This window comes from Chaetodon trifascialis, chromosome 13 (genome assembly GCF_039877785.1).
Source record: "Chaetodon trifascialis isolate fChaTrf1 chromosome 13, fChaTrf1.hap1, whole genome shotgun sequence".
In the NCBI taxonomy this organism is placed as follows: domain Eukaryota; kingdom Metazoa; phylum Chordata; class Actinopteri; order Chaetodontiformes; family Chaetodontidae; genus Chaetodon; species Chaetodon trifascialis.
The window spans coordinates 3,931,383-3,947,567 of record NC_092068.1 but is presented as its reverse complement, the minus strand read 5'-3'; the positions used below and the strand labels follow the sequence as shown (position 1 = coordinate 3,947,567).

General features: G+C 40.7%; 1 protein-coding gene and 1 non-coding gene across 7 annotated transcripts in view; both read right to left on the bottom strand.

The window, feature by feature from the left end:
• The window catches only part of birc6 (baculoviral IAP repeat containing 6), a 134,736-nt gene extending 124,000 nt beyond the window's left edge, over window positions 1–10,736 (bottom strand). For all 6 annotated transcript variants that reach the window (XM_070976839.1, XM_070976841.1, XM_070976844.1 and 3 more), the window contains exons 1-3: window positions 10,268–10,736; window positions 4,074–4,255; window positions 2,273–2,410 (exon numbers count right to left, since the gene is read on the bottom strand). In XM_070976839.1, coding sequence (XP_070832940.1) covers window positions 2,273–2,410; window positions 4,074–4,255; window positions 10,268–10,478 — 531 coding nt within the window. In that variant the 5' untranslated portion in view covers window positions 10,479–10,736. The remainder of the gene's footprint in view (window positions 1–2,272; window positions 2,411–4,073; window positions 4,256–10,267) is intronic.
• Window positions 3,167–3,323, bottom strand: LOC139341765 (U1 spliceosomal RNA). The gene has a single exon (XR_011603016.1). It is a non-coding gene; the product is annotated as a U1 spliceosomal RNA (small nuclear RNA).
• Window positions 10,737–16,185: the final 5,449 nt, after the last annotated feature.

Below are 16,185 nucleotides of genomic sequence, written 5' to 3'. Positions count from 1 at the left end.
AATTCAAAAGAGACTACTCTGATAATCACCAACAACCAAAGATGACTCACATGTAATTATCAACATAGTTGCCAATTAACTTTTTTCTTTCAATCCACTTATTGTTTAATCACCTAAAATTCTCCCTTCAAACAAAACACCATCCTTCTGGAAACTATGAACAATGACAATCTTAACTGTTAATGAGGGTCTTATCTCATTCAACTCGTGTCACACCTGACCGACCACATATCAGTCTCTTTTTTCGTCACTCATCAAAAGAATGGACTTCCTTTGATGTGTTGGTCATGTCCAAAGTATGAAGGCGTGGTGAGTTTTGTAAAGCAAACAGGGACAACATTTGTGGGATACTCTCATGTTTAACAAATTCTCAAGAGGTTGTGACAGCAGTGCTGCCTCTTCCCCTACCCAGCTGTGGCTATTTATATACCTTTCTGCAAACTCTGTACTACTGAAATCTCAGCACTGCTGCTTGCCAACATGACAACACATATCTATGTTGATGGACTAAAAAACTGCAGTTTGTCTTTCTGTCCCTCGCAAAATTCTCTTCTTTAGACTACAAGACAGCATGTTTATTTGGTCAGCACAGGGTCTAAGTTGAAAAGACATTTAGCTTATCAAACAGGAGGACTCTACAACTCATGATGTTCAAGCAGGCAAGTGTCCCTAAGGCTGAAGACAGTGGGGCATTAGTTTTTCATAAAGCATTTCAACTGTACCAGGTTTCTTTAGATCTTTGGTTTAACAGATTACATAATGTTTTATGTAGTTTATCACATCAGACAGCAAAAGACAACAGTGGCAAACACAGTAGTAAACACAGACACTGCCTTGTTAGTGCCATCTGGTGCAAGAAGATGATAAGCATTGTACAAGTGAGCAGTCAGCTAGCAGGACTAGAGTAACTAGAGTGTTTCCAGACCCATGTTTGTACAGCTTATCAGATAGGTACCTCCACTGCAGTACATGCTTACAACATACACACAGACAGTACACAGTACAAACGGACACAGACTGTGAAGTCTATACCAACAAACAGATAAAGCCATCCATTTGCTGTCACGCCTTTCAATACTGATAGTTTTTCTTTTTGTACTGGAGGAGTGCCGGAATAAAAGTTTTACTCTATTAACGTTACTACTGTACAACCCCGATTCCAAAAACGTTGGCACAGGAGTTGTGGAAAGCTCAAAAAACACCTGTTTGGAACATTCCACAGGTAAACAGGTGGATTGGTAACCTGTTTACCTGCCATATCCGGTCATGACTGTGTCATGTTTGGGTATGAAAGGGGCATCCTCCAAAGGCTCAGCTGTTCACAAGCAAGGTTGGATGAGGTTCAACACTTTGTGAAACACATGATTGCAAAAAGGATATTACTACATGGGCGAGGGAACACTTCAGAGAACCACTGCAATCAGGGTTGTACGGACAGCTGGTTTTACAGGCTGATGAACACGGCCCAGCATTGTCATCGTCATTAGCAGCTCTGTTTTGTTTAGCCACAAGATAGAGCCCTTATACTGGTCAAACAGAGGTAGAGCAGCCACAGAGGACCAAAAACCAGGCTCCGGCTCTGTCTGGCTCTAGGGATTGTTAACACTAGCTGGCACTGACAAAGAGGAAAGTATCTACTTCAAGATCATGCTCATACAGTCTTCCTCCGCCTGTGAGGGAGGTTACACATTTGTTTGATGAATGTCATGATAATTCATTTATGGTAATAAATCAAGGTGTGAATTCACATGTACATCGTTTTGGATGAAAGTGTCTGCCAAATTGTAACGGTAATCACAGCGTGAACATTTGAAAAAGTCACATCCCTGGGGTGTATTTTGTCAGTATCTGCACTTTTTCTTTTTACCTCACCCTCCAGATATGTTTTAGGATGGATAGAAAACATGGTGCTTCGACTAATAGTTTTTGATATACTTTTCCCTCATTAAAAGATCCTTTGCTTCACATGGCATATATTTATTGAAGGGTATTGCACCGCATTGTAATAGAGGGACAGGTTTAGTGAATTACTCTGAATGACTTCAGACTGATGAAGTATTTTTAGTTTTCCTTGGCTGCCTGCTCTCACATGATTTCCCACGTGACATCCCACATGCTGAAAGGCTGGTCATGACTCTCGTGTGTTGCTAATAGCCAAATTAAAGATCATCAGTTTCTCACTATTCCACAGATGATGTGAGCACACAGCTGACCTCTAATCATTCAGGCCACAATAAAACAAAAGCACCTTTAGAAAGGCTGGCAGACTAACCTTGGCCACTTTGTGATTGGCTGCCGTCTCATGTGAGGTATTCTTCAGGCCTTCTTTGAGCTGGGTGAGAAAGAGTTCATAGCCCTCTGTGTTGGACACATCAATCTTGTCCTGACAGGCTGATAGCATCTGCTGGGCCTGAAAAAACACACAAATATATATTATAGTCAGAACTGCCAAAGTCAGGTCTTCATTACAAAATGGTGTCATGGGTTGATGGGTGATAATGTGACTTCTGTCACACATCACAGTCTATAGATGCAGTCTGAAACATGAGACACACTAAATGCTGTCTGTTTACAACTTGTACTTCAGTTGGAACCTGACATGTGTATCAGAACACGTTGACAGGAGGCATAACCACTGGGCCTATAGTGTTTGCTACATTCTGAATAAAGCAAGAAGAAGCCAACGAAGACAAAGAAGAGGAAAAAGAAGAAGACGAAGACAACCCTTTATTAGTCACTACACGAACAACATGCAGAGTTCCAGGGGAAACTGCACACGCCATGCTTAGTGAAATTCTTTTCTCTGCTTTTAACCCATCCTGGTGAGTCCTTCCTCCGCAGCAGACCAGGAGCGGTGGGCTGCCAGCCAACAGCGGCGCCCGGGGACCTAGTTCCTTTTGTCACCATTGGTCAGGTGGTCTTGCATGCATGCTTACATGTTGCATGCATGCTTGCATGTTTTTAGTGGGGGTTTTTATGGAGGATACCCCGGGTGAGCACGGGGAGAACATGCAAGCTCCACACAGAAAGGCCCCTTTCCTCAAGCAGCAGGCACTAAAGGCACGGTGGAGGACACGCCCCCAGTGCCCACAGCGGCCCAGGCGGGAATCGAACCCGGGACTTTCTAGCTGTGAGGTTCCATCATGCCGCCCAAAAAGAAAAGAATGAGGGGAGAGCGCGTACACAGTCCCCCACTACCACAAATTATGCAGTTGAGATTCCCACATGTGGGGAATTCACACGGGTCAGCACATCTCAGTGCAATGGATGCGCCTCGCCATGGGTGACCACCTTGTTGATCATGGTATCTCCCCTGTAAGTATTGATGAAGGATGAATGTGAGAGGGATGGAGTAACTGCAAAAAGACCAAACGTTTGTGCAGGTCTCTCACCAAATGGAAGTAGGCTTACTGTGATTAATGAAGAGCAACGTCAGTCAAAGTCATGCCTTTTGTAAAATATAACACAGATTTCAGTGGATCACACAAAGAAAAAAGTTCTGAAGAAGAAAATCTGCCAAGAGGGTCAGAAACATGCTCCACCATTGACTGTTTTTATACTATCTCTGCCATCCATTTTCATCCTCTGCTACTAATTGTGTCTCTTGCCAATAGCTTCTCTCAAAATCACGACTGAAGCACAATGTGTAAGTGATGTGTCCATATCCTTCAAGTAATACATAAATAAGCTACGTGCTGAGTTTACCTGCCTTTCAGTGTTTTCATGTATATAATGCAGGGATGCTCACAGCATTTCGCTTTCAACCAGGTGTCTGATTCTGACCACCTAACTGTAGTCACTTAGTGAAGGGACCAGTTAACCCAGTCCTTGTTGCTGTGATATTTTGAAGCTGGTGGTGATTTTAGGATCCACTGTGTGTAGCCTTGTCTAAATGGAAGGAAATCTTTCATTCAAAGTAGCAAGACTTCTCAAAATAAGGAAGAAAATAAGAAAATCCTTTATCCGCCTTGATAGACTAAACCCCTGATGTCAAAAATCTGGTGGCAACAACCATCTCTGGAAGGTGCTTCCTGGTGTCTCTCTGAACAGTTACGTATGCAGTCTTCTCTTACCTCTGTGACTGGCAGCTCCAGCTGAACCATGTCCTCAGGCTTGGCCACTGGAGGCTGGAGAGCTGTGTCCAGGAGCAGGATGCCATTCAGGTCCTTCCTGCATCCCACTGCATAGTCGTCCACAAAAAGCACCTTGTCCACAGCAGGAAAGTACTGACACCTGACACGGCCACCAGGTTTAGCTGTGAAAGGAGCAGAGGACAGCACACAATGTCAGGACAGCTGAGGGAGAAAGGTCCGAAGTTAATCATTGAAAAAGACGACACGTCAATTACATTTATCTTTAGCGCAGTTTTAAGATAAGACTACACAGAAACCTCAGTTGCAGCCATCTGTCTCGTGCCCAAAACAATCAAAGCTACTTGTTGACTGGCCACCTTTGACACCAGTTGCTCTACCATCATCAGTTGCTCTGTCTGGATAACTGGACAGATGATCTCTGAAACTCATCAAACTGACACTTTAACTGAACTTGTCACTTCTTGGTGAATAAATCAATCAATACACACCATTCTGCTCTTTTATCCTGCAGAACTGAAATCAGATGTATTCACCAATAGGTTCTGCTCCTTTACTGCATTGGCTAGGTAGTGTTTAGTGGTTTTATTACATTTTTAAAGTGCCGTATTGTTAAAAAATGTTATGTTTGTACACATTAAACTTAATCTTCCGTATCCATTTTCCTGACTAGACCTCATTGAATCATCTGCCTTTGGTGTGTCCACTGGCTGGAATGTAAATAAAAACAGAATGCAATGATTTGCAAATCTATTTCAATATGGATGCAACACTCAGTAAGCGTTTGGGAACTGAAGACATGAATTGTTGAAGTTTTGAAAGTGAAACACTTTCGCTTGATGCATGATTTCAGTAGCTCAACAGTCTCCATTGTCGTACTGCATGCATCATAACGCTCCTCACATTTTCACAGACAGACAGGTCTGGGCTGCAGGCAGGTCAGTCTAGCACCTGGACTCTTCTACTGTGAAGCCATGCAGCTGCAACATGTGCACAGTGTGTCTTGGTATTGTCTTGCTGGAATAAGCAGGATGTCCCTAAAAAAGCATTAATGATGCTTTCACAGATGTAAACTAACCAAATTCGCAGAGGCTACTGGACTATCACCTAACAATAACAATGAACCTGTTTGTCTGTGGAATGTTGCAAACAGCTGCTTGCGGATCGTTCCACAACTTTCTCAGTCTTTTGTTATCCATGTCCCAATTTTTTTGGAACATGTTGCTGTATCAAGTTCAGAATGAGTGTCGATTTACAAAAAGCAATAAAGTTAATCAGTCTGAACATTAAATATCTTGTCTTTGTACTGTTTTCAACTGAACACAGGTCAGAAAAGGATTTGTTAAATACTGCATTGTGTTTTTCTTTACATTTTATGCAGCCAGCCAGCATTTTTGGAATCAGGCTTATATAAGCTGAACTAGTGTGTAACGATTCCCCCCTCAGTGAACTGACTATCTTATCTGGTCTTCCATGTTTGTATGAGCCCACACACACAAATTATTTCTATTTTGAAGAAGCCATGCTTGGAATACTCCCATAATAAAAAAATGAATGAGTCATGCGTCTCTTCGTCCACATTACATGTGGTTGTTGTTTTGCAACACAGCCTGCAGGTAAAGGTGGCTGTTGCCACATATTTAAGCTCAACAAAAACAAACATGTACCCAGAGAGCACAGCCGGCCATAATGTTCCTGCAGCTCTAAATCATAAGAAATGTACTGGATGTAAAGAGTTTGTATCCGATTAAATACAGTATGTAAGTATGATAAGAACTGAAATGAACATGACTGCTGTCACTTCACTAATGAAAGCAAAACTATAAATGAGCAGAATGAGTAGATTGGGACCAAGAGAACCATCATCTAAGCTGATATCTTTTCAAACCTAATCTGCTTAAAAGTGACAGTTACTAGCTGCTGCTTCTCTCTCTTGATATTTACAATATCTTGTTTTCACTTGGAGGCAACAGCAAAAATGTAGGAATACGTTTGCTGAACAAGGCCTGGCCAAAATAAATGCTCCATGCTTTGCTACATTAGAACTGTAAACCTATTGTGATTATGTTGTATAAACATATTTTTGTGCCAATCTTTGTGAGTGTTGTGAAAAATTAGTTGCTTCCCCCCAAATTTTCAGGACCTTTAAAAGTTAGAATATGCATCTGGCGGGTATAGAAAGTAAGATCCACTTTGGGGACTCAAAATCCCCACGTTCAACCACAAACACATACTGAGGACATGACCTCGGTGTCCTCAGTGGTAGCGACGGTCCTGGGAAGCACAGGGACTGTTGCACTGCCATCATCATGAAGCAAAATTATCTCCAACCATACGCGCAAAATTGTCGAGATTACCTCTGCAAATCAGCAAAACCTACAGGGATGTGCTGCCTTTTTTCAGATTTGAAACTTCTATTGAATTTTTTAAAATAGGTTTCCATGTCTGTCTTCATTATTTTATGTCATTGCCCTTAAAAAAATGAAAAATCAAACTAAATCCTCACAAAGAAAAGAGTGATTCATTTCATTAAATAAGTTAGCCTTTTTTTATTAAATTAACTTTCTTTAATGAGTAGAACTCAGCTCTATTTTCTACATTTGTATAACCAGCACTGCACTTTCTGCAGTTATTGTTAGTATGAAAGGGATGACGTCTCGATTTTTTATTAATTTATTGTTATGATTGTAAGTTTACTATAACAATGTTTGTTAGAGCTGAAACTGACTATTTGTTATAAATGAAATGTTTGGTAGAGCCCTAAACATCTACACTTGTCTTTAGATTCCAGATGTTTATTCAAAGACACTGAGTCAGACTAAGATATGTGCTAGAAAACATGTATACTATCTTTATGATATTCTAATTTGTGTGAGAGCTAAATCAGTATCCAGTTCTTAGCAATATTCACAGGAACATGAAGTATAACAAAATGAAAGCAAAACCAGATTTTAGAATCCTCAAATCAGCATGCAAAGAAGGTTATAAAGTACAGGTACATGTGCAAATTTTAGTTGGGTAATCACTAAATGCACCTTTTATCTCACGCAGTAACTTTCAATTACTCTTGCCCCACACTTGAGTGTTATTGGACTGAGCATGGTTAGCAGAGGAGCTACAGCAGTCACAGTCGTCTGACAGCAAACTTTCATTGTTTGACTGATTTCCATCTGTTGGGTTATTTTGGAACATGAACTTGGTGGGTGTAGCAAAAATGCAGAGGGGTAAATATTCCAAGAGGACTTTGATCATAATGTTGTTTTTTGAAGGAAAGAGCATACAATTTAAATTCCAAATTAAAAAAATGGAAACCTTTCAACAATCCAAACATTGTCTCATTCTGTCTTCGATTTTGTCATCCTCTATTCAAGAGTCTCACAATGCTGAACAGCATAAAGAATAAGGTGTCACTGCTTGCCATGATTTCTCCCCAAAAAACAAGTGCTGAAACAGAGCTGGATATGACACAATAATCTATCCAGAGAAGATTCAATTGGGCTGAACCGTCTAACCATCACAACCCACAGACATCTGATGGCAACACACATAACATCAGCAGTGAGCCTCTGCTAAAGATGAACTGAAGTTAAAGTGAACTGAAAGTAAACCAAAGATCCAACAGCTCACTAGGTGTGTAAGTCTATTTGTTAAATATCTACCTTTCACTTTAAGAAGATGTATTTGCACTTTTATGTTGCCTGTGAACATATGCAACATCCATGTAAGCAATATTAGACTGTTGCAGCACTGGATAGTGAAGGTGGTTGTATGTATGTAGGGTTACAGCAGTATACTGGTTTCAAGGTACATCATGGTATGAAAATTGACAGTTATCATAGAATGTACATTTGTTAATCTATGTTGTTGAATTTTACTGTATCAGTGTTTTTTTTTTCTTTTTAACTTTATATCAAGTTTATATCACATTATTTGTGTAGAATTTCACACGTGAAATTATAATTATAAGCAGCTGTTCAACCAAAGAATCTTCTGTTTTCATTCCTTTAACTGGTAGAAATAATAATAACAATAATTATAATAATAATAACCTGATGTTTTTAAAATGTTAGTACTATTGTAACCCACTTTGTACTCAAAGGTGTCTATCACCTGAAAGTCCTACTTCCCAAAAAAGGCTTTATCCAAAGTTCATCTGTAACAATCCTCAAATGAGCTGCAAACACAAAATAACAGTTGTACAATCACACAGTATTTATGTGAGCGACTGTGTATGCAGTAACACCGTTGACTGTAAAGAGCCTAATTAACAAAAACGAGAGTAATGGTGATTTCTATGCAAACATGGAAACAGTCTTTGTTGATTTGGCAACACCTGTAGCTCCTGGTGGTAACAGCAAATGTGGTTTAATACTACAGGTCACATAATTGTGGGGGCAGCAAAACAAACTCTTGTCATATTAATAAAGACGTCAGGCAATAATGGGCCTTTTTCCACCATTCTGTGAGCAACCATGATCTGACTTTATGCTGCACACAGCCTGAGTCTGCAGACAGCAGGGCACAGTGAAACTGAAAGGAGTTTACCTTGCTGAGAAGCTGAAAGTGTGCGGCCTGTCGCCTGCAGCTCTTCATCTACATTAACAGCTCACTGTGGCTGTTCCTAGTTTCTTTACTTCCTGCAATATTTCCAACTGATCTGCTGTCAAACAATGCTGGAAATGACCATCTTCTTGTTTTGTAGATACATATTTGATAACAGAGAGCTGTAAATGCAAAGCTCATTGACAAACAAAGCATTTCTTGTCACTACTTCATAATAAAAGCCAACTCATGTTTAGCCAGTTAAATGCTTTTAATGTGAAGCTGTAGCAGATGGAAATGTTCAGTTTGCATTAGCAGTCACTGACTAAAGTATTTTCCCAAGGGATGTCGAGACTGACACCCAGTCCATAATACTGCAAATACATAAATATTGCAATACTTTCATCAGTGGGCCACATGCTCAATCACCACTGTGTTACCTCATTCAGCGATAGACAGAGACTTAACTGACATTTATTTCAATGAAAATCTTGGAGATTATAACTTTAATTATATTACTTAAATTACCGTTGAATGATATTAAGTCAATGCTCCTCCAGAAATACTGACATCCATAAGCAGATTATCATAATTGAAGACATAAACAAATGGTAAAAAAATCTCCCAAAAACACACAGAAACTGTGTTCATGCATTTCTCTCACAATTTTTGACACATGCTGTGACGTGTGAACAATGCAGGGGACAATGATCAACACTGCAGTTACCAGGTGAGTGTGGTGCACAGCTTGAGAAGCTCATTTAGAATTCTATGTATGCAATGTCCTGTCAGTACATCGTGGCAGGACTCAATCCAATCAAGGTTCAGGTGAAATGTTGTCAAGTTACTACAATCAAATCCAGTTGCCCTTGAATCAATACTCCTCCAATAGTCATGACCCGGAATCTTTACAGACATTATGAGCTGTCATGCAGCATCAACAAGACCTGTGTTAGGCTGGTATTCCACTGAATTAGCCACGTTAGCCGAGCGAGCACACATGACCCCTGACAACAACACAACAGCATCAAATCATTTCACTGTCACCAGTACACCACTGCCTCCAAATGACTGACAGTGCGCACGATAGGTTGTAAAGTTCAGCAGCTAAAGAGCCGCTAGCTAGTTTACTGGCTATCACAGTATCTCACATTAACACAATGTAATCCATTTAACTAGTTCATAGTCGGTGTGCTTCTTCAGGTGTCCGAGATATGAAATGTACTTCTACCGACATATCGTGACTGACCACTAGAATGACAGAAACTGATGGCTTGCCGGGCTAACTAGCGCTGTGCTAAGTTCACTAGCTTGCTATTAGCTTGCTTGGTAAATATGTCATGCCGCAAACGTGGTGAACAGTAGCAAACACGGGCGTTCAAGAGGCACTAGTTCAACTTAGACCACATACAGATCAACGTCCAATTATTGTGGTTTTGCACAAGCTAAGCGAATCCTGCCAAATAGTCAAACTAGGCCGAAAGATAACTGCTAAGATCAGCTAACGTTAACGTTAGCTAGCTGAGGTTACAACTCATCCTGTGTCGTGTTTAGTGTCTGTTGACAACCAGGGGCCGGTTAGTCAAAACTGAAACAGATGGTGTCAGGGCTTGACAGAGTGCACCGGTGCTTACCGTGCAACGCAGAAGCCTGGAGAATCGCCCCCGAAGTGCCGTCAATTACTTTGATACTGCCGCGGCTGGTAACGGCCAAGATAGCGTTGAGGGCCGGGTGGTAGGAAAGGCTTCGCAGGCCCTCCTCGTCGCAGCGCAGGCAACCGTCTCTCAGTACAATCCAGTCTGAGGAGGTGGACGAGCCGGAGCCCGGCGAGGCCGCGGCCGCCATCTTTCCTTATTTTTCCCTTCCCTTCCCTTCTGGGGTTTGTAAGGATCCGATGATACACGTAATACTGCTAAATCTATAAGACTAACTCCGAACTATCTGTCCTCTGCCACTGCTGACTTCCTTCTGCGGCTTCTTCTCCTCCGCCCGTTACCGCAGCAGTGGCTATTCACCATCGGCGCTGGGGAACTCCTGGCAGGGCTTTCTGTCAGTTACACGGTAGGTAAACGGAGCTAGCGTATCTGTGTCACCTCCCGCGATAACACCAAGTGCGAACGAGAACAGCGGTTGGACAAAGTAATAGCAAAACCAAAGACACAGCAGCAAGCGGGAATGAGAGGGACGCATGCAGAGTGCGAGCATCTGGAAGCTTGTTTCTTATTGAAGTTATGATATGATATGATATGATATGATATGATATGATATGATACACTCCTCATCAAAATTTTAAGACCAGTTGAAAAATTGCAAGAATTTACATTTTGCACTGTTGGATCTTAAGAAGGTTCTAAGTAGAGCTTCAAAATGCAAAAAGAAGAAATGGGAGTGAGACAAAAAAAAAATTTGAGTAAGCAATTTATTGCAAACAAGTATTACACTGAAATAGGCTGTTCATCAGCTGATCAAAAGTTTAAGACCACAGCATTTAAAAGGCCAAATCTTCGCAAAAATGTGGATTCAGTGTCATTTTCTGTCAGGTATCCACACTGTCATGACCTCCTGATGGCAAAGGCAAAAAAGCTCTCTCTCTTTGAATGCAGTTGGATTGTTGAGCTGCATAAGCAAGGCCTCTCGCAGCGTGCCATTGCTGCTGAGGTTGGAGGCAGTAAGACAGTCATTTTAAACTTCTTAAAAGATCCTGAGGGTTATGGAACAAAAAAGTCAAGTGGTAGACCCAAAAAAATTTCACCAGCCCTGAGCTTGAGGATCCAATTGGCTCTCCATCAAGACACGGGAGAATCCTCGGCCCAAATTAAGCTTGTCACTGGTGCCAACTGCAATCCCATAAACATCAGACAGCATCTGCGAGAGAAGGGCCTTAAAAACAAAAAAATGTCTTCAAAGGCCTCGCCTCCTTCAACGGCACAAAACTGCCCATTTGGAGTTTGCACGAGAGCACCAAACATGGGACATTGAAAGGTGGAAGAAAGTTTTATTCTCTGATGGGAAAAAATTTAATCTTGATGGTCCTGATGGCTTCCAACGTTACTGGCACGACAAGGAGATCCCACCTGAGATGTTTTCTACACAGCACAGTGGAGGGGGCGCCATCATGATCTGGGGGGCTTTTTCCTTCAATGGAACAATGGAGCTTCAGGTTGTGCAGAGACATCAAACGGAAGCTGGCTATGTGGAGATGTTGCAGGGGGCATCCCCCATGACTGAAGGCCATCGTCTGTGTGGTAATGACTGGGTTTTTCAACAGGACAACGCTGCAGTTCACAATGCCCGCCTGACAAAGGACTTCTTCCAGAGAAATAACATCACTCTTTCGGACCATCCTGCGTGTTCCCCTGATCTAAATCCAAATGAGAACATTTGGGGTTGGATGGCAAGGGAAGTTTACAAAAATGGACACCAGTTCCAGACAGTGGATGCTCTCCGTGAAGCCATCCTCACCACTTGGAGCAACATTCCCACTAGCCTCCTGGAAACACTAGCATCAAGCATGCCGAAACAAATTTTTGAGGTGATTAACAACAATGGCGCAGCTACTTATTACTGAGTCCTTTTTTGAAAATTTTATTTCTATTTTAGGGTTTTGGGTTTTTTTGTTTTTTGTTTTTTGAAATATGGTCTGAAACTTTTGATCAGCTGATGAACAGCCTATTTCAGTTTCATAATTGTTTGCAATAAATTGCTTACTTAAATTTTTTTTGTCTCACTCCCATTTCTTCTTTTTGCATTTTGAAGCTCTGCTTAGAACCTTCTTAAGATCCAACAGTGCAAAATGTAAATTCTTGCAATTTTTCAACTGGTCTTAAAATTTTGATGAGGAGTGTATGATATGATATGATATGATATGATATGATATGATATGATATGATATGATATGATATGATATGATATGATATGATGATGACACATCCCTGGGCAGGATCAGAACTATGCAGTGTTAGAGGAAGTATTCAGATACTTTAGCAAAAGTTCTAATTCCCCACTGTGAAAGTACTCCATTACAAGTAAAAGACGTGAATTTTGAAAAGAAAAAGCATGTCAGTGTAATTAAGAGGATGTACTTAAAGTATAAAACTGAGACTCCTATACTGTTATATGTTATGTCATTACATTATTATGACCCAGGATTTTAGTTGATTAAGGTGGAGCTGATTGTGAAACATTTTGTATAGAGCTCCAATTTAAGATTATTTTCATCTTGGATTAATCTGCTAATATTTGCTCCATTAATTGACTGTTTGGTAAAAATTCTGGAAATAGTGGGAAATGCCAAAGTGACAGTGAAGTCATAAAAAAGAAAAGCAGCATGAAAAAATGTTTTTACAGGAAAAATAACTTAAATAATTATCACAACAGTTTTCTGTTAATCAACAAATGATTACGCAACTACTCATTTCATTGTTTGTTCTGTAAAGTAACAAGTCACTAAACCTGTCAGACAAATGTAGCAGAGCAAAAAGTACAGTATTTCCCGCTGAAATGTAGTGGACTAGAAGCAGGAGTGGGTAGTAACTCATTACAAGTTTTTTAGAACTGTAACTTCATGTTCCTTTTTAAAATTGTACTTTTGCTCAAGTATGTTTTGGGAGACAGAAATCTGCTTTTAAGATGACTATATTTGATATTTATACCATCATTACAACTAGTCTGCTGTATTCTATGCATTTTGATAGATAAACTGAAATGAGCTCAGGGGGCCAGGAGTGGACAGTTGTCATTCACTGACAGCCAATCAGATTACAACATTATTCACAATGTCCCAAGTTTCCCTGTGGAAAGTTGAAATTGATAATCTGGACACGTTTTGAATCCCAGCAGGGGGCAAAGCCTGTGCTGCACATACACTTTGTTGTTCAGCTTTTCCATTTTGATGATTGTTAGATTGATAGTGGCAGAGAAATGACTGCTAATGCTTTTTGATATTTTCAAGACATTATATCATTTAACAGAAGTATCTGAAAGGCCGCCTAGAGAGACAAAAAATACTACCACAAAACAAACCTAATGGCATTAAGTTTCTGACTTACCATTAATATTATGGGTTCCTTACACAGTGATTGAAATTACTTATTACAAAAACTGTGCCTTCAATTTTTGACTTTTCCCGGTCATTATACTGTAGCGTCCCTTAACAACGAGGCCACGAGACGTGAACTCGGTTTACTGGCTTTTTTATTCCTGAACTTTAACACAGGCTACTGTGGGCCGTAGCCAACGGCAAAATAAAAAACACCTGTCTTTAAAAATGCCATTAGCGGCTACTTCAACAGCTCACACTATCCGCCCATCTACACACAAACTCTCTCGAATAACAAAACCCTCCCTCCTTGATCCTCTTCAATCACAGGTGGGTATCTCACACAAATCATTGCCATAGGTGCTGATATTGATTGACAGGTTTCACAGTGTCTAAAAGCACGAAGACAAAGATGGAATAACACATTCACTGACATTAAGGAAACTCAGTAACTGCCCTAATGAACTTCTGACTGTAGCTGACCATAACACATTCTTAACAATAACAGAATAACATGTAATTGACAGCACCCAGTCTGTTACAATACATTTTTAATTTATTTATGAGACATGTAGACATTTGTGAATGGAATGTGCTGTGCTGTTTATTAAAAACTCTTTACAACAGTTACAGTTTAAATATTCAACAGAGCCCAAACATCACAGATAGACAACACACGCGCACGCGTTAGATTATGATGTTAGATGTTAGATTATTAAAAATATGCAAGTTTAGTTGCTCATTTGACAAATGATATCATAAATTCACAGCTCAGCAGAACTCTAACCTGTGGGGCTTTGAACAAATGAGTATGATGGGTTTGAAATGAAGGAGCTCATCAAGTAGAGCTGAAGAGATTTATCATTACACACAGAACGACTCAAAGTTGTATGACTGTTTTGAAAAACAACACTTAAAGACAGAAAGAAAAGAAAAAGCATGTCATCTCCTGGAACTCTTCCAGGTCATCTCCTTCTCCCTGCCCTGGTCTTACATTGGAAAGACTTTAGCCGGGCTGTGGATAAACTTCTCTCCTACTCCAGGGAAGCCTGTGTGAATATGAGGACTGTCTGGGTTCTGCTTTAGTTCTGTTCTATAGAATCCTAGTCGGTCCTTTTTGTAGTCGGTCCTGTTTTCTTTTTTTTGCTCTCCTCTCCCATCCCCCCTTTTCTTTGTGGCATCCAGTTGCTGCTGAAAGAACTCTGTCTCTTCACAGTTTCTAAGGGCCATTTTTGGGTTTGTCAGACCGTTATAAACCTTAGTGAAGCAGTAGAAATATCTGACATGGCCTTGCTGAGAGAAGAAGTACATGGAAGAACCATCATTCTCATCCTCGATCGCAGGGCAACATATATACACAAACAACCATTCACACTCACACCTATGGGCAATTTTTACAGTCACCAATTAACCTAAGGAGCATATTTTTTGGTCTGCAGGAGGAAGCCGGAGTACCTGGAGAGAACCCACACATGCACGGGAAGAACATGCAAACTTCACACAGAAAGGCCTGACCCGGGAATCGAACCGGCGACCTTACAGACAATAAGTCACTCAGGTCTGGATATGGGAACAAACCCAATTCACACACATGTATGAGTGAAAACACACTTCCTAGCTGTGAAGCTAATGCTGGTCAGATTTATGAGATAAATTCATCATGGAATAAAAATAAATGAAATGAAAGGCCACAATTCATCATCTTCATGGGTGTGCACACAGTGGAACCTGGCCAGAGAGCCACTGATCCCAGCTCTGTCTTTATCCAGATCCTCTGCGACTGTGATCAGCTCTACTGACTGACATCACAGCCATAGCCAGGAAGTGGTGGACGAGGACAGCTGGGGACAGCTGATGGCCTGGGTGATGGCTGATCCAGTCAGACAAGAGTTAAGACAGAGCAAATGATTAAGATTCTGTGTGTAGCTTCTTCACGGGGATGCAAACAGCGCGAGCTCTGGGTGCAGTTAGCGGTTGCAGCAGCAGAGGTTGACTGGGCACTGCACACGTCTCAGGAGAACATAAAAGTGCATCTGATTAAATAGCTTTTTTATTTCATCTACGTAAGATTTATACTACAATAAGTAGAACACAAACATGCAACACAATCAACATGTCAGGAAGGTTTAAGTTATGATTCAGGTTGGGATAGAGATTCATGGTCCAAGGTCTGGCAGGTGATGATGATGGTGCAGCAGCAGTATATACATGAGCGTTGAAAAGTTAGGAATCACCTGTTATACTGACATGTTTCTCCTTCCCTTCAATTATGGCTATATTATCAGAGATAAACCAGTAGAATGCAGACACCAAATGTATCACTAACATTTGAAATAGTTTTGAAACCAAAACTAACCCTTTTTCCTGCTGATTTTGTTTTCCAGACCAGAAAAGTATTGTGCTGACTGTGCTCAATCACGCTTTTGTGGCAGGTGATTCCAAACTTTTAAACAGCAAAGAGGCTGTCAGTGATTTTGCATGTTCAGTTGCTTCAAACAATAACCAAGAAGAAAA